At 48.8% G+C, this 20637-nt stretch overlaps 1 protein-coding gene across 2 annotated transcripts in view; it reads left to right on the top strand.

Annotated features, from left to right (window-relative positions):
* Nucleotides 1-453: 453 nt before the first annotated feature.
* ADAMTS3 (ADAM metallopeptidase with thrombospondin type 1 motif 3) overlaps nt 454-20637 on the top strand; it is a 77795-nt gene continuing 57611 nt past the window's right edge. For both annotated transcript variants that reach the window (XM_086746895.1, XM_086746897.1), the window contains exons 1-3: nt 454-743; nt 1264-1291; nt 8084-8484. In XM_086746895.1, coding sequence (XP_086603021.1) covers nt 675-743; nt 1264-1291; nt 8084-8484 — 498 coding nt within the window. In that variant the 5' untranslated portion in view covers nt 454-674. The remainder of the gene's footprint in view (nt 744-1263; nt 1292-8083; nt 8485-20637) is intronic.

Genomic DNA, 20637 nt, shown 5'->3' with positions numbered 1-20637 from the left:
CAACCTAAAGGAATATCATAGTTAGGCTTCACTCATTTATTCTGAAAACCTTTTGAGTAGCAACGATCCGCTTGGTTTGTGCTTGACAGAGGCCGACAGAAAGTTGTTTTGGTGGGTCCTGACCCACCATCCCTGGAAACGTTCCAGGCCAGGTCGGAGGGGCTTTGAGCAACCTGATCCGGTTGGAGATGTCCCTGCTCCTCGCAGGGGGGTTGGACTTGGTGGCCTTTAAGGTCCCATCCCACCCAAACCCTTGCTGGAAGGCCCCGTTCGCGAGTGGGTTGTGGTTTCCTCCCCGGGCCGGGCCCTCCCCGCCGCCTTGGGCCGGGCCGGGCCGGGCCGGGCCGTGCCGGGGGCGGTGGCGGCCCCTGACGTGGCTGTGCCGGGCCGTGCCGAAGGCGGAGCCGGGCCCGGGGGGGCCGGTACGGGCTTTATTTAGCGGCGCAGGTTGCGGTGAGCGGCGCAGGGAGCAACAGGAGCCGGGCGCGGTGACTGCCGCTCGCCCGCCCAGCCGGCCCCGCCGCGCAGCCCGCGCTCCGGCGGGGTGCGGGGGGGAGCAGCCAGAGAGGAGGGAAAGAAAAAAAAAAAAAAGAAAGAAAGAAAGGGAAAAAAAAAAAAAAAAAAAAGGAAAGGGAAGGCGCAGGGCAGGCGGGCGGGGCGGGGTGCGGCTCGGGATGGTGCTGCCGCCCCTCTGGGTGGTGGCAGCCGCGCTCCTGGGGCTCCGCGCCGCGGGCGGCCGGCAGGTGAGTGGCGGCGGGGCGGCCTCCGCCCGGCCCGGGCCCCGCTCCCGCCCTCCCCTTCCCTCCCTCCCCTCCCCTCCCTCCCCTCCTTCCTGCATGGCGGGGGGGCCCGGCCCGCGGGGTCCCTCTGGCTGCGGCCCCTTCCCTGGCCGCGGACGGGCGCTGGCAGCCCCCGGGGCCTGGTGCCGCGGGGCCCGGGGAGCTCCCCCCGCTCCACCCCCGCCGTACCGCAGCCGGTGCGGGCATCGGGCCGCTGCCCCCCCCTCCCCGCGTACCGATCCGGAGTTCTCAGCGGCTTTATTTACGTTAAACTTTAACCGTGGGCGCTGGTAGTGTGGCGGTGGGAGCAGTGAGGGGAAAATGCCGTCCCTGGAAACCAAAAAATGTGAAAAAAAAAAAATAAGATGGTGCGATAGACACCAAGCGGTTTTTCAGCCCTAGAGAAGCACTGAGCGGCTGTCACGCGTTTGCGGAGTCCTCGTGCTAACAACTTTGTGCATGTCTCTCTTTTTCTCCTCTGCAGGCTGGGAAAGAACAACAGATCCAAGTAGGTGAGTCCCTTTAACTGTTACTGCTGCTGTTGGAAATAAGTAAGCTCAAGAAAGTTTACTTTCTGGAAAAATGATCTGTACATTCTCTCGTGTACCCCCGCGCTGTTAGTGTGCATTTGGAGTTTCACAGTGCTGTGGCACGACTTGAATTTGCGTTGCCCCCGCGTTACGCGTTTTAGCATCCGGACAGGTCTGTGCTTCCCCTCTGAAGTATAAACCCACGAAAGTTAAAAACGGCAGCGTGCTTAAACTGGCCCTCTGAATGGGACAGCAAATCCGCTCGGAGTTCAGTGCTTTGTCTTCGTTTCTGCGTTTCTGAATCAAGGAGGAAATGCCTGCTCCGTTTGGCCAGGGCCAGCCCTGTCTTCGTATCATTTTTCTTCTGTATTGGAACAGTTCAGCCTTTTTTTTTAGCTGAAAAAAAAAAATTGCCTATTGCTGAGGCCCCTTGGTATTCTGTCGATGGCATGGTGTGCTCGCGGCGTGCCGAACCGCGGTCGTTGCCTGTTGGGTTGTGAGCTGGTGTGCTCGGGAGGGAAAGCGTGGGGCAGCGGGGTTGGTGGCTGTGATGAAGGGTGCTGAAGTGAACGGCGCTTGTTGGTGCCCAGGCGTCCTTCGTGTTGGAACCTAAGCCTCTCTGACTTTTCTAAAGACAGGAAACTTCATATAATTATGGACATGCGCGCACAGTTTAATTGCAGATCTGTGTTCATTTAAACTGCCAGATAATTTAGGGCTCTGCGGGGTGGACAAGGTTGCGGGAAGCTGCGAAAGCTGGCTTCTTCCTGGGGTGTTAGTGCACGGGTGTGCCACCTCACCTGCTCCTCCGCTTACCCGCTCGTGAGCTGAGCCTTCCAGCGACGCCCCGGCGAGCGCCAGTGTCTGCACGCTGGAGTGTGCTCTGGAGCTTTTCAGTGAGAGCTGCGGTAGCGGTGCGAATGGACCCCAGGCAGTTCTATTTCCAGTTGCCGTTAGACCTCTAGTTGTGAGGTTTTGGTTCAGATTTTGATCTGAGGTTTTGTTCAGGGAAGAATTTCAAGTATTCCTCTAAATTTTGGAGGTCTTGTCTCAGTTTCAGTTCTGGCACTGCCTTCTTCTGGGCTTAGGCTGGTTTCCACTGTGATGGGTGAATAATGGGAGTGGAGGCAGTTAGGTACATTTAAACCTAACTGGCAAACAGACTTTTTTTCCAGTGGTATGCTGATCCTGTGTTTTATTTCTAGTTGTTTCCATGAGAAATGGATTGTATTTGAATTTCAGAAACCATAAGCTATACAGGAATGCGTCTTTTAAATTATACAGTACATCAGACAAAATTCCTTCATCTGGAAAATAACTCTTTTTTTTCTTTTTTCCTTTCTTTCCCGGTCCGAGCATTGCTGTAGTCAGGACCGTTTGAGGCGCACAGGAGGGAGACGCTGGCTGGCGCCAGCTCTGTGGGTCAGCGCCTGGGGGTCCAGCTAGCAGGAGGAACAGTCTGGTGGCTCACCAAGAGCAGGCTTTCAGGGAGCCATGGTCTTTTGTTGAGGGGAAACGTGTATTTTCAAAGCACAAATAACTAGTTAACACTTAGAGTCGCTGGGATTTGTCCTACGCTTTATGTTTTTGAACTGTTAGTATTTAAAGTAATGTTTGATCCTGTAAATTCTGATTCCAAAAGTATGGCTTACTCGGTGTAGAGTTTGAGTGGCGGCAGTAAAACCTGCCTTAGGATTGCCTCCAAATGGGCTGTCCTACTTTTAAGTCCCTATTAGGTGTCACTTTGCATCAGTGTTGTATATTTTGATTTGGCCCAGCGCTGGCTGCTGTCAGCAGCTAATCTTTTCTCCTAGCCTGGAAAGTCACTTAGGACAAATTAAAGCATATAGGATTGTGTTTTTTAAAAAAAAAATACCGGTACGGAGTGTATTATAGGGATAGGGAGTTACCCAAGCTTAATTAACGGCATTAATGTATAATGTACCGCAGAAGCCTGGCAGCTGTCAGGAGGGAATCGTGCTGTTGTCACTCGTGAAACAGTAAGCCCAAAGGCTCTGGTGCTCGGGGTGCTCCTGCATCTTCATTTTTCCTGCCTCAGCCTCCCACACAGCAGAGCTTCATCGCTGCTCAGTCCTATTTCTGGAGGAAAACTTGGATGTCCAGCCTGCGAAACGGCTGCCCCACGGCCTGCCCGGAACACGGTCACCTGCGGTTCGGCGGAGGCTGTGAAACACCAACAAGAATTTCTTGAGCTGTCTGCATGCCTGGGACAATTTGACGTTGAAGTGAGTGAACGAGGGGTGTACCTCTCTTCTTGCAGTCCCTTGCTTCTGCTCATCCAACTCATGGTGTCCAGCACCGAAATATACTGCAAAGCCTCGTCCCTCTGCAGGTGCAAGTGGTGGCAATTCTCAAGACATCCACCCGTCCTTGGGGTCTTGTCTTTCTGGGCATTTCTGCCACCTAAAGGCGGCCAAATACAGAGCCAGTGGTAGCTCTGAAGTGCTCCAGGTTGTTGGGAGGGACCAAAAGTGCTCCTTGGTTTCTGGAAACCGCCAGCCACCGATGAAGGCAGAAAACAGCGACGACAAAACCCCTGCTAGGGTCGTGTCTTTGTCACTGCGCCATCTTCTCTTGTGATTAAGCAGCACAGGGCTAAGTGGAACACCTCTGTGCCATCCCCTTGCGGTTATCTGTGGGATGGAAGGGTGATATCTCAGAACCTGAGGCAGTCTTTTTATTGACGTGCTGTCCTCTTCATTCCTGCAGCAGGACGTAAATTTTAATTTTTTTTTTTCTCAGTACTCCCATTGCAAAGCTGGATGTCTGCCACCCAGCAATCTGGTTGTGTTGTAGCTTGTGAGTGCTGTTCAGAAGACGGCGGTGCTCTGGAGGCGTTACGTTAGAGCCAGTCCTTCTGCCGAGGCAGCTGAGCTTCCTGACCCCGTGAGCAATGTTGGGATGCATCCTCCAGGAGAGGAGAGGGAGCTCTGGAAGCTGGCGGTAGCTCCCTGGTCAGTATGGGACGGTCTGGGACTCGCACGCAGCCCCGTGCTGGGACAGCTGGGACAGGATGGCACCAGGAGCACGTTTGCATCCTTGCGCGGTACCCAGCATCATCTCTGCCGAAACAGTCGTGCTTTTGGTGTGATTTTAATAGGTTTCTGCAATGCTGTTCCTAATTGAAGTATTTGCCAGCCGTATAAAGAGGCGGGTGTGGTTACTGCACGTTGATCTGCATCTCATTGCCGTGGCTCAGCACACGTTTGGGAAAAAATGATGCTGCCAGCGCTTTCGCTCAGGTCACGGTGATAGGCAAAGGAGTTCCCCTGGTCAAAAAATGAATCTGTTCACAAAAGCTGGCCCTCTGGCTGCAGCGCAGGAGGGTGGAAAAAGAAGGGTCTTAAAATCAAAATTTATTTACATGCTGTGTGAGCAAAAAAATAATCGGGATAATGAACACGAAATGGGGTTTACTTAGATTTTTAAAAAAAAGGAAACAAGGTAAGGTCTTCAAACTTGGGTAGCTTGGTTTAGACACAGAAATAATTTGTCTGAACTTTCAGAAATGCCTCCTTTTCTGCTGATTCCACTGATTTCAATGTAGGCTGCGTTTTTGAAATCGACTTTAGGTGGATGTTTACACATTTGGAATTCTGTTGTGGGCAACTACATGAAGAATTTTGGATCCATGTATTTCACAAAGTCTTGTGCCTAAAAAAATAATGCTCTTCCAAATGCAGATGATTAAAAAAAAATATGGTTAGGACTTTTGAACCTCCATTGTCCACAGTTGTACGGTGCAGACACAACTCCTGTGAGCCTGTGGTGTTAGTTCTTTGGTTTCATCTGTGTTTGAGGGGAGAGGAGTGCGGACAGCCCTCTTCAGAGGCATTCTCTAGCTAATTACGTTTTGGCACACCATGAAAGAATGTGATGTTTTTTCTTAAGTGCTTCCTTTCGACTTAAACATTGTGCAACTGGAGCAGCAGTTTAAGGCCAGCTAAAAAAATGAAGAAAATGTGAAGTTAAGTGCTTTTTCTCTTGCTCTGTGTTTCTCCTCTGATCATTACTGTAAGCTTTGAATTAGCAGAACAGATGAGCTCTGAAGTTTTAGCGTAGGAGAGGGAGCACCTACAGCTGGAATAGCATTTCCTTAGATGGTACAGTCTGTGAAAAAAAGGGTAATCTAAGTCCGCGGAGGGGTTTAGATGTCTTCAGTATTCAGTCATGTCACATTTAATTTTAATTGCCTTTGAGCAAAAGGCATTTCCTCTTCTAGCTCAGCATTTTAAGACTCTGGAAGAGGCTTTTGCTGACTCAAAAACTTGACAGTTCTTATTTTCCACCCTTTGTTCCTACCTTCTTGTGGCTAGCTGGCTGTTCTTGTTATTAGCAAAAGAACTTTTTTTTTTTTCTGCCCCCGCAAGTACGAGTCTGGGAATACTGCAAGATGTGCAGAGCAGTTTCTCAGTCGTGCGGTGAACACAGGATTTGATCACCAGACTGTGGTCTCTGGCATCGAACATCCTGCTTTTAAAAAAAAAAAAAAAAAATCCACGAAGAATCTCGGCGAGGTAAAAGGAGGAATGTCAGCCTGTGAATGAAATCCCATCGCTGAAGCGCGGGGAATGCGAGGATCGAGGTTTTTGCTTTGACCCAGTTAGGGTGTACAGCCCAGCAGCTCTGTCTCCTGTTCGTGGCCCAAATTCTAATTCATAAAAATGAGTTTAGAGCTTTGGTCTGGTCCCTTTCCTAAGGAGAGAGATTAGAATCCTGCCTCGGAATTCCCAGTGGTTTAGATGGGAATTACCCTAAGGATCATGTCCTAATTAGGGCTCTGATTTTAGACCCTGCTACATAGGTGTGTGGCAAAATAGGTTGAGTTGGCCGCTACAGAAAAGCGTGCTGTGACTGCTAGCTGCAGGACTACGTGGAGTACGTTTTCAGATCAGTGGATTTGAAAATGATACTGAACTTCTCACTCGCCTGGGATATCGTGTTTGTGCGTTATGTAAACATCCAGCGCCGGAATTTAAATGTCCTTGTGCCTCCTGCTAGTTCCGTACACTGTCAGATCCCTCCGTAACTGGCATAAAAGAAAATTGGGAAAAAAAGCACTTATATGGAGCCATTACCAGCATTTTCCTACTGAAGTTATTAATTGAATGCATGAGTCCCTTAAAATAAGCAGCCGCTGCTACCAGGAGAGAGGAGCTGAGCTTTTTCTCTGTTAATTCTCAGTTCCAGTGTGATTCACACTGGGAGTGGGTAAAATTTAGCTCATTTAATTAAGTAGGTTTATTTGGGGAATTCTCAGTGGCACTTAGTGGTGGTATCTGAGCTACCCAGCGTGGAGTTTTGTAAATGAAAAGTATCGGTAATATCACTCTGAAATTGCTTTAGCCAGTTCTCTCAGGAGGAGAAGAGCTGGGGAATAATTATTTCTGTGCTGAGTGTCTTTTTAACTCTCGTGTAGTCTCATACACAGGCAGTCAGACTTGGGGTTTGGTCCAGCGCTTAGCAGCAGCTTGGCCCCCAGCTTGACCTGGCCCGGGAATGTCTTTCCTTCTCCTTTTACAGGACAAAAATCAGACACCCAATATCCTGATGGCTTCCAGATTACAAGGGGTCTCACAGAAGAGATAAACTCGTTTGATGGACTTGTTTTGCAGTGGTGTGAAATTACTTCAAGGCAAGGGGAAACACATGCGCGTCCTGGTGCAAGGCGGCAGACGATTCTCCTCCTTTTCTCAGCAGTGCCTAAGAATAGCACAGAGCAGACAGGGTGACAATGGCTCCCTTAGGCTAACAATGCTATTTTCAGGATATAGGTAAGGGGCTGCACAGAAAGAGGCTCTTTTGGGACTGAGGGGGTGTTATATTCACACAGGCAAGCTCAGAGCCCAGTTGGAAGGTTTCCAGTCGGCTAATGTTGCTGCTAATTAAACAGGAATCCTGAGTAATTGACCGCTGGGAATGGCAAAAAAAAAAAAAGATAGGTAAATGGGACTTTGATTGCTGTCACCTTCTTTCTTCTGTGGCTTTGCTTGCTTGGCCCACGCCTCTGCCAAAGCAGGTTAGCCTGGGGAGAGCTTCTGCTGGAATTTGGTTGGCCACAGCCTTGTCTGGCCAGACCGTTCGATTTTGAGCTCTGTTGGTCATGTTATACGAAGAGGAAGGGCAACGCCAAGCTGCTGGGCAAGGGGATTTGTTAGAGGAGATCTGTAGAGGTCGATGCGTTTATCAGCGGTACGTGATGTCCATTGAATTCTTTTTGCATTTCAGTTTTCTAAGACTGCAGAAATATACATGCAAATTGGAGTGGTAACCAAGCGCAGCACTTGATTTTCAAAATCTTAATGGGGTTTTGACACGGGAGCAAGCAGTTCTGTGCGAGGTGTATGAAGGAGTTGCACGGCTTTTCTTACAAGAGAATTCCAAAGGGTCGCTGCCTCTTTGGTTGTTAAGCAGACCTAAACCCCAGCTGAATTTGTTGGTGGAATGATTTAGAGCGGCTCTAACAGGAATCCCAACTGGGGAATTTGGGAAGGGGAGGTGTGAGGCAGAGGGGTCCTGCACACATGGCGTCTGAACGCGTGGTAGCTGCAGTGCGTTGTGCTGTAACTGAGCCGCTGCTCATTTATGAGCCGCTCTCCGAGTGAGCGTAGCGGTCAGTTCCTCAGGATTCCCGTTGTATCCTGGCATTTACTATTGGTTCTGGTGATGTGCGCTTCTGTAGCTGCGCATCTCTGGGCTCGTTCCATGCTCTTGTTCTAATTTTAGTTTCGTTTTGGTTATTTCTCTTGGCAGAATTACGAAAAAGCAGACCGAGACCGTACGGGTTCGTGATTCCCATTAGTACCGATGCGGACGGAAGCTACGTCTCCAATATCCTCTCTGCGAGTCACCAGAGAAGATCGACGCGGGAGGTATCCCAAAGCCCCAAACAGCTGTATTTTAACGTCACTGCCTTTGGAAGGGAATTCCACCTCCGGCTGAAACCCAACACTCGTTTAGTGGCTCCCGAGGCCGTAGTGGAGTGGTACGAAGACTCTGTGGAACCTGGAAACCATGCTGGTAACACAAGTCAGGCAGGGACTGCTACAGAGAGGTTGTGGAAGAGAGAGCCCCTGTGGGCCAACTGCGCCTATGTGGGAGACGTAACCGACATCCCTGGAGCGTCGGTCGCTATTAGCAATTGTGATGGTCTGGTAAGGCTCATTTAACGGCATTAACGTCCAGTATTTTACCGCTTTGTACCTGGCTTTTGTTGCTTTTAACTGCACGTTGCCACTGAGATCATTTCAAGAACTGTATTTCTTAAATCCTCTAGAAAACGCCTCAGTACATACTGATGTATACAGTCCTGCTGCTTTCTTCTGGGTTAATTCCTAGGAGTTTGTGAGCAAAGTCCTTCACGTCACTGAGTTGTGTGAGAGAGAGAACTCCAATCTATGTGCTTTTGGGTTTTGTTTTTACTTTCATGAGGTGTTACAAATGGGAAAATTAATAATGAAGTCACTTTAGGCTTCAAAGACGACCTTTTGCCGAGTGAATGTAGAAACTGGTGTCCACATCGTCACTCTGAACTTCTTGTGTAGCAAAATCGCAGGCTGCCCAGTAGTCCAAGAATAGCAACAGGTTTAACTTTTTAAAGGGGTTATTTTTAAAATAAGCATACTTTGTGTTTTCTGACCTGCAGTTTTCATTCACCAGAAGGTACCGTAGGAGAATTGAGTGGTTCACGTCTATAAACGGTTTGTTCTCCAAGCTGCGCCGGCCTGACGGCTGCGTGAGGTGAAAACGCCCGGTGTTTCACTGCGGCTTCGGCAGATGCAGTGAGTGCCTCGGTACACAGATCCCATATTGAAAAGCCGGGCGTATATCGAGTACACATACCGTGCGTTAATTCCATCACGCGGTGGGGAAAGCGAACAATAGTTACCTTGTGCTCTTTAAGCAGCCAGAGCGGTGGAACATGGCTGCAACATCCGGGAAGATGAATGTAGTGGTTGCTCCGCTGCCCTTCAGGAGAGGAATCGCATGAACAAGTCTGCGACAAGTATCTGTTCTTGGAAATCGGTTTCCCTCTTCCTGTCACACGCGCACGTTAGTGATTTGATTCCATTTTGCGATAAGGCCTGGCTGGCAGACTCCTTCAGCCAAAACTCCTTGACTTGCCTTACTTAAAGAAAGGAAGTACTGGTGGTGTTTACGTCGGGGGTGATCAACTAATCTCAGTTTGGTGCGTCCTGTTTGTTTTCTGGGGTTTTTCAGGAGAACCTGCTGGCCCTGTGCTGTGTTTACCAAGGCCGTGCAGACATCTGCCTGGGTAGGCACAGCCTCAGATGTAGCTGTGAGAATAAACGTGAGCCTCGGGCTGAGAGCTGTGTTCTGGCCGTAATCCTGAATGAAGTTCTTGCGTTAAGTGAGACAGCACTTGAAGGCAGTAAATTGGATTAAATGGCATTAGATTAAGGAGCACAGCCGCCCCGGCAGGGATTGCCGTGTGGCTGGCAAGCTGCTCCTGTGGTGTTTGCAGTTAGCTGAAGTGAAGCGGTTGCTGTCGTCACAAACCTCTGCGTGTGTAAGACAGCAGATACCAGAGAGGTCCTGAGTGAAAAAACAGGAGATTTCCCGGTTGTGCAGGTGCGACTGCTGCGCAGCGTTTCACTCGGCTGCCTGGGGATGCCCGGCTTCGGGCAGCGAGCGTTGAGAACGGCTCACATGTTGAAAACCCATCTTTCTGAGCACTTCAGCTTGATACTTTCCCTAGCTGTTCTAACAGTCTTTTGGAGCTGTAAGCAAGTGAGTGTGAAATGAATAAATAATCCTGAAGATTGATGAGATTTCAGTTTTTTTTTAATTCCCCCCTCCTGCCAGCTCCAAGGTTAGCAGGAGTAACTTGGAGTTAGCATTTTTGGCTTCTCCAGAGCTGTGCCATGCATCTCTCAGCCAAGCTAGAATATTTGATCCTCAGCGTGTCCTAAAGATGTAAAGAGTGACATGATATGGCTTAACAGAAACTGGAACAAGAGTGAGAAATTCTAGGGCCATGTGTCTTTTGCAAGGATTTATTTTCGACTTCAAAGGAATTTCGACGCTGTCCGGCATAGCCAGCCAGGTTCTTCCCTTTCGGGAGAAGGTGAAGGGAATCTCTGTGGCAGTGATTCACTCAGTGCGTAGCTTATAAAAGAAGTTTGATATTGTAAGTAAACAGAGAAAAAGCACTTGACCTGCCACAAGTTAGCAAAGGACCTCGCAGATTTTAATTTGTGTGTAAGGAGATTTTTAATCGTGACTCATCAGACACCCGCTGATAGGGGGCAAAATTCTGTGTTGTGCTAACGTGTACTTTGTAGACATTGCTACGTTTCATATCGTTCAGTATTTGCTGTCAGCGCTTGATGTGTGGTTATGAGGAATGTAAGGGTGCTACATTTTGATTGCTTGGTTGTAAATATGTAGAATAATTCACATTTGCACAAGTAAAGCAAGATTTTGTCTCTTGCTAAATCTACACTTACATTTAAAAGCCAAAATATTTGTACACTTTTGTTTTGAAATAGTTTACATTTCTGCTTTTGCAGCACAAGTCATCTGCATGCCATCAGGTTTGCAAATTCCTATCTTCACATCTGCTTAATATCCCTTGGAAAGAACCCTGTTTATTTAAAACATTGCATGCACGTGCGTGCACTTGGCATAGCAAAAGAACGCTTCATTCGTCATGGAGGAGCTGCCACTGTTTTTATCACCGTGTTTCGGAAAGCTGGTGCTTCTGCAGGTTTCCACTGTGTATCTCTGCGGGTTTTGTTGTGAAAATAGCAGTTTTTATTGTCACAGGAATTAAAGAGTTTACCAAGTACTTGCCAAACGTGTGACTGGGTTGCAGTCATTGAGCAGAATCATCCTCCGGAGCTCAGGTGGCACGGGGAGAAGTCCCGCCTTGTCTCGCCTCAGGAGGATTGTGTAGCGCGTATGCGGAAAGCGCCTTTCGGTCGCTGGTGGCTGGTTTAGGTCCGCTGACTGAGCGTCTAGAGGAACATAAGGTTTAGAAAAGTGGGGAAAAAACCTGCAAGATGTTGAAGACAAAAGCGTTGGTGCAGGAGAAGCTGTGAAAATATGCTCTAAGTTCAGGCATGTGGTTAAGTGCATACCAGGATCTAAGCAGTTTCAGTGATTTGTTTCAAATGCTTTTTCATTACTGTTGTTCCATCAAGACTGAAGTGTGAAGACTTATTTCTTGTGCACGTGTTGGTACTGATGCACTGTTCCAACGTCATTTCTCCAAGGCTGGCAAGACGGTGTTGCTGAGTGCGGAAACAGCTTCCTAGGCGCTGGGGATACTTCATCTCAGTGTATTACAGCAGCATTTTGGAGACAAACACTCGTGCTGCTGCTGAGCACGTGGCAAACTCTTTTATGTGTCTAGTTTGTTTCTCCTTGAAGATGTCACTCAAAACAAGCAGGTACTTCATCCTCACTTTGCGTGGTGTAGAGAAAGTTCACGCAAATGAGTGCTCAAGCTCTGTTTATTTCTTCTTGTTTGTGTTTATAAGTTTTTCTAATGGGCGCAGACTGGGGCTCATGGTAGGTTTGCCTCATTTCTTAGCCCTTGTGTCTCCTCCTCTCCTCCTGCCTGGCATTTCTCCCGTTCCCCTTAGAACAAATTGCCCTGTCCCATGTTAAACCTTTCCGTTTTCTTCCAAAGCTCTCATCCCAACTCATTTTTTTGTGAAGCTTTCTCTGTCACAGTACAAAGTCAAAGAACTTCTGTTGGCGAGGCAGACACCGTAGGTAGATGTGGGAGTCGCTTGGAGAGCGCCTGCGAAAGATGATATTAGCAGGGAGAAGACCTGAGCCCTTCCACATCCTCTCACCCCTCTCTGCCTCCTGCCCTGTTCCTCAGGGAAGCTCAGCCCACAACGATGGTAAGATGAAACCCATCTGAAAAGAACGCTCCTGTTTAGAGAGCATGTCTTCGCTTCGGCAGGTAGATTCAGAAACCTGGTGTTTGTAACAGCTCCTGGCTGCCTGTCCAAGGAGGGTGAACGGGAAAACCTCCCTGCTTTGCGCTCAGGGTAGGAAGTACTAACAGGGGTTTTGCTCCGAGTTTCTGCTTGGTTGTATGCTTTACGTTTTCAGGGCTGACTGAGCCGCCAAGGCCTCCTCTGAAATGATCATTTTCCTACGGGCCGCGGCTCCCTCTCCTTTTGTTCCAGGGATTGCGTGGTCATAGGAAAAACTGAATAGGTCTATAGTGGGGCTGCTGCGGACTTGGTGTCGATCAGCTTGGGCCAAAATATAAGGAGCTGCACAAATATCTCTCGTAGCACGGAAATACGCGATCAGATTGGATAATAGGTTTTCCAAATGGAAAAAGATGTCGTGTATTTTTTAAAAGGGAGCCCAGAAGCAAAAGGCCTTACTGGCCTGAAGAAATCCTTCCTGCAAGAGCCGCTCTCCCCCGTCATGGAGAGGGATGGAAGCAGCCCTGCCCGCTGCTGCCGCCCTCTGCAAAAGGTGCTGAGAAGGATCCCTGGTGAGGAGAAACCGGGAGCGTGGCCTGACCCCGTTAAAGAAATAAAATAGATGATGTGCATGCCTGCACCGTGATCCCTGCCTGTCCAGCTGATGGGACAACAGAGAGACCAGCTCCTGCTGTGGCAGGGTCAGGAGGCTGCTGGAGAACATCAGAGGGACTACAGATCTCCTGGAGTATGAATCGGGACCAAGAGAAGGGATCAAGGACAAATTTGAGATTTTTATTTTTTTTTCTCCTCCTCTCCGGTAGCCTTCCCCAAGCGTGATTTCTCAGGGGGTGACAGAAGGAGCCAGAACTGGGACTGTGTGTGAAGTCTGCCTTTGAAGTAACTCCGTTTTCCCCCTCATCGCTCTGACTACAGTAATCCCTTGCTTAAAACCCCAGCTCGTGATTCCTGACCAAACCCTGGGCCGCTGGAGCCTGCGGGGTTCCTCCAGGGCCCCGGCCGGGGTCTGTGTGTGACACTGCTGTCGCACGGACATGGAATTAGTCAAGGTGTCTGTGCTGCAGAGGTTTTTTCCAAGGGGCTTGGCAGTCTCCTATATAAGCTGTCCAAAGTTTAAGTGCTTTCAGTTCCTTCTTCACTTATGCTGTGGTGCAAGTGATGCTTGATCAGGAAAAAAAAAAAGGGAGACAAAAGCCCTGTTCTGCTCACTTCATAATAGCCAACGTAAAAAAAAAAAAGTCTGTTTTACGAGTGTCTGTCGTTATTTTTGGTTGAGAAATTAGGTTCTTCTTATTTAACAGCATGTCCACTTGAAGATAAATGTATTTATTAATTTTTCCTCATTATTAGCCAGGTAAAGTATGTCTGAACACATCACTTGATGCTGTGAGCATTTGGCTTCAGGGGAGTCCGGTTTAAGACAAGTGTCCTGCCACCAAAAATGCGTTTCCTGGGCTTCTGTCGCAGGGGAGGACTGCACATCTCTTGCTTTGTCGGAAAAGAAGGTATTTGAAGTACAAACCTACTGAGCAACTTCCTTTAAGGAACAGGAGTCTGTGTGAAGGAGCGTATTTTAAGTCCACGCATCCCTGTGTGGAGGTGTTGTGTGTTAAAAAGCAGGAGGACTGTGTTCTTATCTTCCTGTGCTTGCGCTTCGTTTCACCGGTGGAGTCGCTTACAGAGGCAGGAAATTGTGAAAGGGGTGCTTGTGGGTGGCTGTGAATATGGGAAAATAAACATCTCTCGTGCGTGGTTGGAGTTTATATTCCATGGCGTGTCCCTGCAGAATAGTTGTGGTTTAACAGCCCTTCTTGAGTTGGTCTTAATGGAAAATAAATTTTGCCCTTCTCCGAAGAGTACACCTACGCTAGCCTTTCTGTGGTATGGGGCCTCTGCACAGGGGAAAAAAGAAAAAGAAAGTTGCTTGATTTCTGTATAATCCAACAAAAGCATCATCCCTTCATTCCATCCTCAGAATGCTGCTGAGTCTACTCTTGAGTCCGGATTTGTCCAGGCTCTGCAGAGCCCAGAGGAGCAGGCGCGGGTGCGGAACACTTCACCGTCCCCGTTGGACGTGATGGAGTGGGCATGACGAGCGCTGGCTTCGGTGACATCAGGATCGGATTCAGAAACTCCCTGGTATCGAGTGTCCTCATCCTGGCACTCGGTTGAGACCTGGGAGCCGAGGCTGTCAGAGGCTTGTCCCGTCCTTCTGATGGCATTGGGCAGAAGAAGTGACCTGACGTGCAATAGCCCTGGAAGTACCCCGCGTTGGCGGCACACTGCCTCCAAACTGTCCTGTTTTCTCTTCCTTCTCTGGAGCTTGCTTCTTCAGTCCAGGACAAAACTCAGAACGTGGATGGGATGGAAACCGTGCGGATTTCTCATGGGACATGGATAGAAATGATGGATACAGTCAGCCTCTTGCTTCCCTTCATCTCCAGCTCCCTCTGAAGATCACCTGGGCAGTGGGGCTGTGGACGGAGTGGTTTTAGGGGATGGTGTCGTACAAGCTGCTGGCATTCCTGTGCTTTTTTTTTTTTTCTTGGCAGGCTGAAAGGATGTTTCCCTCTTGGGAGTCCCTCCTGCATGTGGATCCTTGCAGAATGAAGTAAGATTGGAATGAATATGGGAATATTTTCCAGCAGACTGCTCTTAAAGTTGCCATCACTGTCAGGTTTGGAGGTGGTGTTGGGCTTCTGCCCAATCAATCCCTCTTGTGTGTCTGTCTTTTGCAAAAATGTGTTGTTCTGTCTGTAAGCGGCTGTGTCAAATATGACATTTTTCTGAGGGACAGTCTTGTTTTTTTTTTTAATACTTTCCCGAAGTGGAACTGAAGGATTCTGGTTTCAGGTAGGATTTTTTCTGCAAGTCTTTTGCTGGAGCAGCAGCAGTGAACGTGATGTCCTGACTGAAACTGCATGTTTGAAGGAAATGAAAGTAACGCTGTTTTGTGACACAAAAGAAAGCAGGTTTAACAAAAGAAACCGGCCTTAATTGGAGTTCACAGAAGGGCATCGTTGTTCAGCTGGCTTTGAACAACATCTCATCTGATCCTAGAAAGGTGAAATTGCAGAACAACCATCTCCATGACAAACTGACCAACTTTTTTTCCCAAACCGAGAGTCCATCAGAAGCCAGCGGCTGAATGAGCTGCTGCTGCAGCGGGCGGTGCAGCTCTTAGCGCAGCAACTGAATTTTCACAAGTATTAGTGCCACGCGGATGGGCCGAGTGCCGGTGTGCTGGGGAGCCGGGAGGTGCGGGGTCAAGGAGGAGGCTGCTTGCCCCAGGTGGTGCTTTGGCAGTTGGAAGGAGAAGAGGAGAAGAACTCAATTCAAGCTGGCATCTGAGCGACCTGAAGTGATGAAATCCAAGTTGCCTATGGATTTCTTCAGAAGAGGAGGACTTCGCTTTGGGAGCTCTCTGGAACCTCCAACAGGAATAGCCCAAAATGCTTGATTTGGGAGTTCCCATCCCTTTTAAGCCATATATTTTGGGGCTCAAACTGCTATTTACGGGTCAGTATGACTCTCCCCAGTTCACTTTATCTCAGAGCAGACACGGTCACTGGTCACACAGCAGCCTGAGGTGTGCTGTGCAGCCGAAAACCAGGGATGGACGCGTTGCCCCTGTTTGCAGCTTCTCTGCTCCAGGTTCTGCTGCCTTAGCGGTGTCTCCTGCTCAGTGTGTGGAGACCTGCTCCAAAGTGAAGGAGTGAAGATCGGGTGGGTGTCTGCTTCTTAAATTTTTCTGTTCCTGGATGCTCACAGCTAACGGTTTATAAAATACCCCAAGCTTATTAAATTTACTAAGTACAGCCCTTTTTTTTATAGTTTTAGTAATAAAAACCAGATTGTTGTACTTCTGTGGAACTTTGACAGCCCGCACGGCGCACATGAATTGGGCTCTCATTCATGTTCTGCCTTCACGTGTCGCATGTGGTAAAGTCCGTGTCTCAGTGGAAGAAGGTACTGAAATAGTCAGTGTTCTCAGAGCTTCGGTCCTCGCCGCCTCTCTCAAAGTTCTCATTGACCGTAGGGTTAGTACAGTGTTTGGAACCGCGTTTTGTAGGGTGGAGATACAGAAGCTGTATTCAGTAACGCCCTTTTTGATGTTCCCTGTTTATTCAGCGCTGCACGCGCTTCTGTCTGGAGTTTGACCTCGGAGCCGCGTGGTCTGAGGTGTGTAATGGGGGCAAGAAACAAGGCTGGGCAGAAAGCACCCCACAGCGTTTTTGGGGAAAAAAAGGGAAGAGCGTAGGGCAGACCAGACAGGTTTGGCTGTCGTAGGAGCTCGTCATTTGCGTGCCAGTTCTTATTCTTTTCCGAGGGCCACACCGCATCTCTAGCGATTGCTTTCTGATTCAGGCTCTTGAAAGAGCTGTGGAGATAAAATCAGGTCAACGTCCAGCCCTCGGGTTTCATCAGGAGTTTCTCGAAACGATGGATAAAGCTGCAGCACTGTTGTTCCTGTAACGGGGTGAAATATTGGCTTTCACGTCAATTTTGATCCGATGCTTAGCTTTCATAGACTGTTTCTGCGCTTGGCTGATAAATTCAGTAAATGCTTTGACTTTCTTTTTTAAAAGCGGCAACCGTGCAGCAGTAAATTGACTTCCTAACCTGATACAAATCACACTGGCGCTGGGCTTTCCCCTTTGATACCTGACTAAACCGCTGTGAGAGATGTTACTGTGGGTTTTTTTGCACAGAGACGCTGACCTCAAGTGTCCCCTTTCCACCCTCCCGATCATGAGATGGTCGTATTTGGGATTATTTTGTTTGTAGTTTTGGAGTACTCAGCACTTGATGTGAAGTTATTTTTCCTGCTTTGAAGGCTCTCAGATGTCCTTGCTTTTTGTTTTCCTTTCCACTTTTCAGAGGAAGCCGTGACTCTCCTGTAATCCCCTGACTTCAGGAGCTGTGGAAACACCGGGCTCACTGCAAAACCTGGCAGCCCCGCGCGTGTCAAATGTTCCTGTGGCGAGGGCCCCGGTGCCCCTTACCACGCGCCCACTTCAGGCTCCTCTCCCAGACGCGGGTCTCGCCGTTGCCTGTACTATTTCACCCTAAAATAGTCACTAGAGCTCCTGCAGCGGCCACAAAGACAAAACTTGGACTCGGTGAATATTTCTACAGAGATACTGTGGGCGCAGGGAGGTGCTCGACTGCGCCGAGCGTGTTCCATGCATACTTTTTGGTTTTTAATAACTGATATTTTAAAACCACCGTTCGTTCTTTAAGGACAAAGCGTTTTGCCTGCCAGCTTTGCGCCGTAAAAATGAATCTGTGTAGGTTTTCCAAGAACAAAAAATAGAGACACATTTTTCCACATAAAATGAAAGTTTGTTTTTTTTTTTTTCTTTTCGCTTTCATGTAACTCTTAAGGGGTTCCATTGATTTTCCTTAGGCTTTCTGAAAGGGGAAAAAAGAAACCCAACGTTTGGATTAAAACCAAGCATGAGAAATTTCGGCACAAAGGAATTTTCCTGTGTGTGTTTATAGAGGAGGCTGAAAAGCTCAGTTTCACTCCTGCACCCAGTGATACCTTGCCGTGTTTTTTTCTTCTGTGCAAACTGAGCAGAACGTTTGTTTGGTGGCTCTTCCGAACGCCTTTTGCTCTTCAGAGCGGTGCATCAGTGTGTGGAGAAGGCTTTGGCTCATCAGGGGAGCAGGCAGAGGTTGGAAGGGGTTCTGCCTTCATGTGGCATACAGAGATTAACAAGGAGTGGCTTTGAATTTTAAGCATTTTAATTTTTTTATATTTTAAATGTGATTGCGGATTTCTGTGGGAGCATCGCCCCGTTTTTGTTGTCCAGCCCAGAATCCCGTTTGTCAGGGACCTCCCTTGTTTTTTGGCTTCTTACTGTTCTGCTCCCCTGCGGAATGGCCGGTTGTGAGCGGCCTGTGACTGGATTACTTGGCACGGCGTAGTCCCAAACGAGATCAGTAATCTCATAGCAGCGCTTGTATTCTTCAGATTACACTGGGTATGCTTAAATTACAGAGCATGCTTGTGTTTAAAATGAGTTTAGTGGCCCCAGGAAGAGCTCTCCTGGGCTAAGGAAACGCGTGCATTGTTTCTGGTCAGCTTGACGTTCGGTGTTTTCCTACGAGTGTCTCTCAGCTTCGTATTCCTACGTAGTGTCCCTAGTTCGGAAGAGGATATTAAACATTCCTGTGTTTTCATCCTGTTTCTGAACCTTCATCCTGGTATTCAGTTGAACAAATAATATTTTTCTATGTGGCTGCAGAGGGCTTTTTTTTGTTTTGTTTTAAAAATCTGGTTCTGGATGCTTGGTCTCGAAGTTGTGCTGTGTGAATAACTCAGCTGGCTGAGAAACCCGAGCAGCGCGCGCCGTGTGAATGTTTCATTTGATTCAAAACCGGTTTTAATGTTCTGGGATAAATACTATCGCGCTCTTAGCACTTATTTAATAAGAAAAATCTTAACGCTGCTCTGTGCCATCTGTGTTTAGTAGCCTTCAAGAACTGAGACCGAAATGATTCGGGAGCTCTCGCTTTCTTTCTGTAGTGCGTTGCCAGCCGTTAGCGTGTGATCTAGCGTGGATTTTATATCACCTTGCTCTTCCAAAGAGGAGAAACGAGGTGTGGATTTCCTGCTCGCTCTCCTAGAAATGACTCAAAGGGCGCGGGTGCCACAGGACCCTCAAATCCGGGGGGTCTGCCTGGGGGCCTCGGCGGTCCATGGGGCCTGGAGGGAGAAGGCCTTTTGTCTGCAAACCTCCTCTCTAGGCACCCGCAGCTCTAGCAATACCGTCTGTTTCTCTACAAGGTGCCATATTACCTTTTTCCAGCGTTCTTCTAACGTGTAGGGTTTTCTCCCGTGCCAAGTATGTCGAGGCCGTAAATACTTTAACACGCAGAAGATGTGCAGCCAGAGAAGTACGTCCTTTTGGGCGGGGCTGCCCCTTCCCCGCCAGCCCTGCGGGACGGCCCGCGGCGGGGGCCGGGGTCCCCTGGCGAGGTGGCCGAGAAGCGGGCTCTGCCGGAGGCGCGGGTGCCAGGCCCCGGGCCGCGTGCCGCCCGCCCCGTGCCCCCGGGGACAGCCATCGTGCCGTCTCTGACGGCGGCCGGCGGCAGCACGCGCCGTGGGCACAGCCGTGGCCTGCGCCTTTCTCTGGGGGTGGGCTCCTCTCTTGGCATTTTTAGTGAAAATGTGTCATTTTGCCTCATTGCTTGGAACTTGAAGCGCATGTCATTCCTGGTCGCCTCGGTAAGCCTTCGGTGTTGTTATCCCATCTTCTCTGTGCTTCACATAGTTTTTAAATTACCTGTAGCCACTTTTATCAGATCAGTACTGTAAGTTCTGCATAAAATATCATGTTTTATCATGCTGTGATAAAATAATGCAGTTCCATGAGTCTGAATTAGCTGGAAGTGTCATAAATAGAAGAAAATGTGTGATACTTGATTGCTTTCACTTTATTTTGATTCATCCTTATATACAATGGCCTGTGCAAGTGAGGTAAGCAGTAACTACAGATAGAATAAATGGAAAAAGAGAAAAAAAAATTGATAATCTGCAGAGATCTCAGTAGCATTATGAGCAGAAGGGGACCTCTTCCTTGGTTTGCCAGGTGTTTTGTGAAGGGACTCATCCCGACGTATGAAGTTTCTTGCCCCCTCTGTCCACAGAGGCCTGGTGAGATGAGATCTGTGGTGTGTGCTGTCAGGATGTGAGGTGGGTGGCTCAGCTAATCGGGTTTTTTGGGACAGAGCGCTGATATTGTGGGTACTGACTACAGGATGATGCCTTGGGAAGCTGGCAAAGGAGACTGTCTATCTACCGAATCTTTTGTCTAGAAGGAAGAGGTATCCGCGCTGCCACAAAGGTATCTGTAGGCGTGCTGTCACAGAGTTGAACCCCGGTAGGCGATGGACGTGCTTTGGTATGAGAGCAATAAGCGTGTGTCCGTGCTGGCTTGATGAAGGAAGCCATAGAACTTGGCAAACGTGCTTCTGTTTGCCGGGTCTGGTTAGTGCTAGGCTGTGCTCTGTTTTTCCTTTATTTCTGTACTGTTCTGTTCATACGCTGTGTTCTTTGCTGAAATTTGACTGCTTTTCCTATGGGTGTCAGGAGCTGGCTGCCTAGGTCAGCGATACGCAGCTCTTCCGGCAAGGAGATGGCTTCCCCCGCTGCATTTGTTTGACGGGTGCGATACCAATGCGCGTGCTTTACACGGTAAAAGGTTGATAGCCGTGAGCTGAAGAGGGGCGTCCTGGGGCCAGCTCTACGACTTCGTAAGCTTCTGGAATATTTTGGGAGAAGGAACCCAGAGAATCAGTCGATCCTTGACGAAATACGGATCCCGCGTGGCGTGAGAAAGAGTACCCGCCCCGGGAGCT

The sequence above is a fragment of the Chlamydotis macqueenii genome, chromosome 4, assembly GCF_036417535.1.
Source record: "Chlamydotis macqueenii isolate bChlMac1 chromosome 4, bChlMac1.mat, whole genome shotgun sequence".
Classification (NCBI taxonomy): Eukaryota; Metazoa; Chordata; class Aves; order Otidiformes; family Otididae; genus Chlamydotis; species Chlamydotis macqueenii.
The sequence above is the reverse complement of the archived record's forward strand: the minus strand, read 5'-3'. Positions and strand labels throughout refer to the sequence as shown.